Raw genomic sequence first — 7,753 nt, forward strand, 5'->3', positions numbered from 1 at the left:
AAACTCAAGGCAACTAATCAATAATATAATACAAACAATGTCCCAAATTAAACCATATCACACAAAATACAGCATAAAACAAAACAAAACAATGAAAACAATGCCAACACCACCACCCCAAACCCTCAAAACTAAGCCAGTGAATAAATTAATTGAAGGACATTTGTTTATTTTATTCCATAACCATTCTTCACCATTTAGTCCCAGAGTATGTTACAACAATATACTTTGCAATGATAAAAAATGGAAAAATACACATATGGCTCCTGTTTAGCTGTTTGGTCCCGATTCAGCTAAATATCTTGAGGTGCTTAGCTGTTTAGTCCCAATTCAGCTAAATATCTTGAGGTGTAGTTCTCGTTATTTTCTCTTTGTAAACCACCATGAGGTTTGTTTGTTTTTATAATCAATTGGTGTGTGAATTTTATTAAATAAATATCATAGCAGAAAGGCAATTGCAGACAAAACCTGGGAAATTATTTGGGTGTATATAGATATGCAATAAAGCTATGACAGCAACCCCTTTTTTCTCTACTAACTTCTGCTTATTTTGTTTCTTAAACACTGGTTGCTTGGTTTAGTGGTTTGCAACAGGCACTGTGAAAATGGCGGTAAATGTCTCGCCCCAGATGTCTGCCAGTGCAGGGTTGGCTGGAATGGACCCACATGCAGCACAGGTAAAAAAGTATAGCCCCAAAGGCCGTTTATTTGCAGTAAAACCATACACACACGTTGCCACCAAGAGAGACAAGATCAGCTCAAAAATGCTGAAATCACGATTGGTGATATGAAAAGTGGCAGGCTTTGAAGGACCAGCGTTAAGCTGGTTGTGGTAAGAGATTTATTCACACCAGGGTTAAGGTAGGGATGGAGAGGGAGCGGCTCCCACAAGAACTTCTGTCTGGAAAGCTTCTGTAGAAACTACTTGGTGGAGCTCTGCTCAACCTTCCTCTGCAGAATAACAGTCAAGGTTTCAATCCTACTTAAGGAAGTTATGGAAGAAGAATTTGCTGCTCGGATCTCTCCACTGAAGCCACAGGAGCTCTTGCCTGCTCCTCCCCTCAGCAGCCCCTGGCTTCCTAAACTGGGGTTTAGGGAGGGTGGGTTCCAACCTTCTAGAGAGGCTGTATGGGGGGAGTCAGGGGTTGCTATAGCTTTGAAAATCAAATACCCTCTTATGTGTGCAAGATCAGCTTTAATAATATTTCATGCAGTTTCTTGTAGTTCTCACTGATTTTTTAAACACTGGGTAGGACTGTCACCTGGCCTCTTAAGCTACCCAACTAGGGTTTTCCTTTGTTCTCCCAGAAAAAGGAGGGTGTTTTGTTGTTAATTACAGTTTCGGTGCTAGTTGTGAAAAGGCACTTCTAACTGAGCATATATTTATATAAGCCACCTATTCAAATAAGCATAGGTTATTCTTTTGTCTTTTGGCCCGGTAGAAATAGCAGCCCTCCTTCCAAAGAACAGTTCAAAGCAAATTACGCTTCAGTTATTTCTCCCATTACAACTTAGTTAAGTGACTTAACAAAGTATTTGCGTGCAGTGAAATGAAATCGCTACATGGCACACATGCTTAAATGTGTTTCCGCTTAACCTTTAAAATGAATTCTCTTCTCTTCTCTCCTTGTCTTCTCTAGCTGTGTGTGACCCAGTGTGTCTCAACGGTGGATCCTGTATTAAACCAAACATTTGCCTTTGTCCCCATGGATTCTTCGGTGCCTATTGCCAGAATGGTAATTTTGTTGTGCTATTTTAAAAGAAACGTGTGATAATTAATGGTTCCCCCCCACACACACACTTCTACTTTTAAGGGAATAAACATTGATAGAATGGCTCCAAATGGATCATATAGCAGGCACAAAGGGCACTGCGATGGGGTGGTGTCCCCTGTGTCTTTGTGGTGGACCCCACAACTTCTGTGCCTCCACCCATTTCGGTTATGGGCACTCTGCACAATCCAGTGCTGGCAAAACATATAATTAGCACATGCAAATTTGTGCCATGGACCAGTGCTCTAAAAACACTCCTGGTGGGGATAATGTAGCTTATCGTGGTCCGAGCATTGGGCAAACCCAAGCACTTGGTCAGAATTTGTAGGAGCTGAAGGAGAGGGATTTGTTGCAGAAGCATTGCTGGATCCAGATGGAGGGTTTCATTGCCATCAGGTTTCAGCCTTTCCCATATTAACTGTATTGTGGCAGGGCAGCGGGGGGCAGGTCTCAACACCAGCACCATTCATCATATACAACCCGCTTTATACATGATCCACAAAAGAGGACACTGCCCCACCTTTGATCTTCATCAGATTGTGCTGATGGGGAATGAATAGGCCTAAGTGTGGACAGTCAGTAGTCACAGGTTTCAGAGCAGCACTAGCTTTTCTAATTAAGAAGCTGGAGAGAACCAATCAGCTCCCATTCTCAACCCTCAATGATGAGAATTTCAGATCTAACAAGATCAGGGGGGTAGGGAACCTTTAAAACACCGTGGGCGGCATTCACTTCTGAGGGTCACACAGGTAGCTGTGGAATTGTGGAAACCTTTTGGACAAAGAGTATTTCTGAGGTTTGATGGCTCATAACACTTTTTTTGAGTAATACCATAAAATTATATATCAATGGAAAGATAAGTTAATGAAGAATGTAATTGTAGTGGGTATGAGTTACTCGTGCGTAAACTGGTGCCTTTCTCGGTTAATTTGCCTTGTTAAACCTTTCTGACTGCACAGCCCCTTCTCATCGTGGCTGCCTCAGTCACTGGCAGAATCCGTCAGTGGGCGTTTCTTGAACCTCTTCCAACATAAAAGTTGTTTGACCCCCAGTCTCCTCCTCCTCTCACTGCGCGGGAGTCTTCTGCGCAGGGAAGGCGTGGGTAGCGGAGGACCTGGGCTCTCCTCACTGATGTCCAGTGAAGAGTCCTGGAGCCCTCTCTCCGATTCCCCCATCTGCCCCCCTTTATCCCTGGTGTTGCACTGATTGGCTTCCCCCTCTACTGAGCTGTTTCTCCCCCTGCTGCTGGGTCCTTTGCCAGCATCATCTGGGAGCCTCCCCTTCGCCTCTCCCTCCGATGTCAGTTCCCTGACAGTAATGCAATGAAGTTTGTTCAATTCTATCTAAAGTTATAGCCAAATGGAAAGGTCTAATGTTTAAATGTTTAAAATAACATTATATTGGTTCTTGGAGTAAATTAATTAAGTAATTTAAACTTAAAAAGCAATTAGCTGAAAGTACAAAAGAAACACATGAAACAAGGTTATAATTTGCTGATACTTTTATTTTTAAGAATGCACGGTGAGGGAGATGTGGGGAAGTCCGGTAGAAGACTGAAAAAAAGTTTTGAAATGATTCATTTTTCTTTCTTTTCTTTTCTTGATGTTCTTATGTCTTTGTATATCTGACTGTGTATCTTTATCTGGAAAAAATGCAATAAAAAATGTTTTTTAAAAAAACAAAAAAAAAAACAAAGTTATAGCCAAATGACCAGAAAATGGAAGCACAACTTGCTTAGGTTGATATGCAATCGCTTTCCTTCATTTGAATGTAGCCAATGAGCATGAGTGTTTAGAGAGGCAATCAGGTGTTATGAGCCATCAAACCTCAGAAATATACTTTTTCCCAAAAGGTTTCCACAATTTTGGCCACTAGTGTGCTTGTGCTCACAGACCCCTCTGTGCCCTCCATCTCGTGAAACCAGAGGCATGACCAGAGTTCAAGGACACATTCCAGACTGGCAAAAACAGGATATGAAGGGGAGCCAATGAGGGGATGTGACCTGCGAAGAATCTGGAGGGCCAGATACAGAAGAGTTGAGGGCCGCATCCCGCACCCCTTCCTAAGGTGCCTTTTCCCTGTAGAAAAGAAAATGAAAATAATAGGCCCCTCTGCTATGCAACACTCGAACCACTGCCTCACTTCTCTCTCTCTCTCTTGTCTTTAGCCATCTGCAACCCTGCCTGTAAGAATGGCGGCCACTGCATGAGAAACAATGTTTGCGCCTGTCCTGGTGGCTACGGTGGCCGACGGTGTGAAAAAAGTAAGGTTGCTTCATTTAAAAAAATAAAATGCTCTCGCATCTCAGCACGCCAACTCAGGGCAATTCTGGCAGCTCAGTCTCGTGTGCTGAGCGTTTTCTCGTTGCTCTTTGGTTTCAGGTGTCTGTGACCCGGTATGCATGAACAGAGGAAGATGCGTGGGCCCAAACATTTGTTCCTGCCCATCGGGCTGGAGAGGCAAAAGATGTAACACTCGTAGGTATTACTCTCAGCCGCTTGGAAAAGAAGAAGCCTGTTAAATTGGGCATATAAAAAAGGCTCTCCATCCAAGCTACAGCAATAAGTAGCATTTAATTTAGATTTGCTTGTAACTGGAGGGCATCTTTCCACTGCTGCTTAATGTGACCCTGAGGGTTTTCCTGTCTAAATGATGGAAGCAGGTCTTACCTTCTGCTCCAGAATGGCATGCTCAGATTTCCTTGTTCTTAAGCAAACAGGCTTTGAATGCTCAACTTAGTATCTCACTGGAACAGCATGTCTCCCTCAGTCTTTTTGAAGCATTACCACAGTTCTGGGAGACAAATTCCCATTTCTCCTCCAGAAGACATGAGGCTGTAGCTTGATTAAACTAATGTAAATGAGGTCAACATTAGGTTGCATTAATTTCATATATAAAAAGCCAGCAAATGCCATCGCCAAGAGTAGCAGACAGTTGTTAGAATTTGCCTAAGCTCGCAGAAAACTATCAAGGGTGGGAACGCATCAATATGGCAGGCAGATTAAGCAAAGGTATATCTTACAGTTCCCAGTTACATTTGTTCATTGTTTGCACTGATTTTGAGCCATTGAGGGTATTCACACTTCTCTTTCTACGCATGCCTTTCTTTTACAGCTATATGCCTTCAGAAGTGCAGGAACGGGGGCGAATGTATTGGACCAAGTACTTGCCATTGCCCTCCAGGATGGGAAGGAGTTCAGTGTCAAACACGTGAGTCGGATGTAATGTTTGGATTACGGGGCGGGGACCACAGGTGTTTTTATAGGACTTTTAATAGCTTGTTCATCCAGAGCTGCACCATATGAACTGGTCTTTATTAAAGTAACTTGAAAGAGAGCATTCCCTGCGAGATCAAGTACTCTTGCCTCACCTTCCATTCATCCCAGGGTAATCAGTCATGTTTAAAAACAATAGGGCTTTTATGTCTGATGGTCAGAAATGTCAGTTCCATGGAATGTAGGAAACTGCCCTATACCCAGCCAGATTTTTGCCAATCTACTTCAGTACTGTCTTTTTGAATTCAAACGGTGGCTTCTTCTTTGCAGCTGAGGCATGACTTTTCAGTCACCTGCCAATGTCATACACAACATCAGGTGACTGACAGATGGAGAGCCCTTCCACCTGTCAAAAGTGGCTTGTTGGAGGGCTAGCTACTTCTGGATCTGGTCAGATCCAGTTCCCCACCCCTGTACTAGATCATAACATTAAAAAATTAAAAATAAATCTAAAACCTGAAACTAAAAAAAAGTTCCTCTTTAAATCCTTGGTGAATAAGTTAACATTATATTTGAAGCTCAAACTAAAACAATATAATGAAACTTTTCTTTTTTTTTCCAGTGGCCATCTGCCATGTATGAGATTCCTGCATTGCAGAGGGTTGGACGATGACCCTGGGTGTCTCTTCCAACTCCACAGTTCTATGATTTAACACCTCCCTCTTAACATTTTCACAATTAGCATTTCTATTCCAGTATTGTGCAAAGAGATCTGCTGGCACAGTAGACTCTGCATCCATTGCCCTGCTGTTTCACTGCTGGAAGTGAACGAGGGGGCATTCTTTATTCCTCCTCCTCCTGTCATCAACTGGAGGGAATTAACTTCTCCAGCCCAGGGCTGTTGCACGGAACCTCAGCATTTCTGCAGGTGTGTTGGGGGAGGTGAAGAGGCTTTGAGCATGGCATCTCCATGCTTTCACCCAACACATTTCATTCCCCCTCTCCAGTCCATCAGCAGAGCTGAGGTTTCTGCCAAGGAACATCCAGTGGCAGGTCATTCCATATGTGCACAGTCCCTCCATCTTCCCTAGCTGAACAGTGGTTCCTGCTCTTCCTAAGGCAACTCAGCCAGCTGGAGTTAAAATTGCACCCTTACACATTAAATTCCTATGCCATGTATTCCTTTCCTAGTCTTCATTATTGGCAAAAATAAAATCCACACTACTCCCTTTTGCTGTTGCTTCCACTAGCAAACAGGCTGCAATCCACATATTACCTGCCATTTTACAGGATTGCACCATCAAGCTTTCCTGAAAGCTACACAGTTGTATTTGTTAGCAGTCTGTTTACCCTGATATCTCTTTTGGCCCAGTACTTCTGTATTTCCCTACAGCCTCATCAAATATGTCTAAAATTAGCATCTCCAACACTGTGTCATAGGAAGTGAATACATACATTTTTTTCACAGCCTTTGAGGAGTGTGATATCATTTTTTAAATCATCTTATAGGAGTGCAACATTCTTCAAATGACAGGGCCATTAGCAGAGCCACACACTCTTGAAAACGTTGCTTTGTTGCTGTATATTCATGGGCCATTTGGAAACTGAACGAGGGATGCCTTTCTGACCAATGCTTTTTGTTGTTGTTCTTGCTGAGCTGTAGCATGTAAACACATGCTTGTGCACCCTAAGAGTTACTGCAGAATCCCCAGGGGCTCTCTCCTCGACAGACAGGTTTTGTTTGATTGCCAGATTAAAACACATGCACACATGTATGTTTCAGCCACGTGCAACCGGAAATGCCTATACGGAGGTACATGCATACTGCCGAACGTATGTGCTTGTCGTCCTGGCTACACGGGAGTCACATGTGCCAAAAAAATTCAGGTAATCATAGTACAAATACTCAGTGCTTTCGAAAGATGGAAGAGGTTTAGGGAGAAATTAAGCTGCATCCTAATTTGCCGGTCTTTTTGCTGCTTATGTTTCAAGGTACAAGGACGTCACGCGTGAAGAACAAATGTCTCTGGGTCACACGGTGTGCTGCATGGATGCCAGCCATCTCTGGTGTGGAGAGGATTACTCAAGACAATGTTACACGAGTGGCACAATCTGGCCCCTTCCACATGTAGAGTGCAGAGTTGTTCTTCATATGAATACTTTGAAGTTCTTCCCTTCCCCGCAAGGCTGCCTCTGTGTAGGGCACAACGCTGCTTTGCCAGGCATGCTGCAACCTTCCCAGCCAATCACGTTAAGCAGAAGCCTGTCTAGGGCTCACCTCGAAGCACCCAGTGGCCTGCTTCTCCCCATGGCTGTGGTGTACAGGCTCTTTGCAGCAGAAAGATAGTGGCATCAAATGTGGGATCCAAGGGGGACTGGGCTGCTAGATACTTCCAGGTGAGGTTGGACCAGGCTTTACCTTAACCACAAATGGCTGAGTAAGTTGCAGCTAGCTCAGAATAGCAGCAAATGCTCCTGATTGACTGGCAGTCAACATCCATCACACTGCTACTCTGGCTGGAGTACCCCGAGTTTGTTACAGCAAAGAATCCATCTCAGTATGGTTTTGAAAACCAACGAAATTATCCAAATCAGGCATAATACACCATCAATTATACCTTTGTCATGGTGCCTCAGAACTAGGTTATGGCAGCTTTAAATTTGTGTAATAAATACTTGGATAAGGCAGATAATTTGGATTCCCAATCCATGATAGCTGGAGGGAGCAAGCTTTAGAAAAGAAACCTGTGCCTAATATTGCTTGGG

General features: G+C 43.5%; 1 protein-coding gene across 5 annotated transcripts in view; it reads left to right on the forward strand.

Annotated features, from left to right (window-relative positions):
• The window catches only part of VWDE (von Willebrand factor D and EGF domains), a 50,464-nt gene extending 42,711 nt beyond the window's left edge, over positions 1-7,753 (forward strand). For all 5 annotated transcript variants that reach the window (XM_081164257.1, XM_081164259.1, XM_081164260.1 and 2 more), the window contains 7 exons: positions 582-677; positions 1,641-1,736; positions 3,940-4,035; positions 4,154-4,249; positions 4,887-4,982; positions 6,771-6,874; positions 6,980-7,753. In XM_081164257.1, coding sequence (XP_081020383.1) covers positions 582-677; positions 1,641-1,736; positions 3,940-4,035; positions 4,154-4,249; positions 4,887-4,982; positions 6,771-6,874; positions 6,980-7,000 — 605 coding nt within the window. In that variant the 3' untranslated portion in view covers positions 7,001-7,753. The remainder of the gene's footprint in view (positions 1-581; positions 678-1,640; positions 1,737-3,939; positions 4,036-4,153; positions 4,250-4,886; positions 4,983-6,770; positions 6,875-6,979) is intronic.

The sequence above is a fragment of the Podarcis bocagei genome (genome assembly GCF_964188305.1).
Source record: "Podarcis bocagei genome assembly, chromosome: 12".
Lineage (NCBI taxonomy): Eukaryota > Metazoa > Chordata > Lepidosauria > Squamata > Lacertidae > Podarcis > Podarcis bocagei.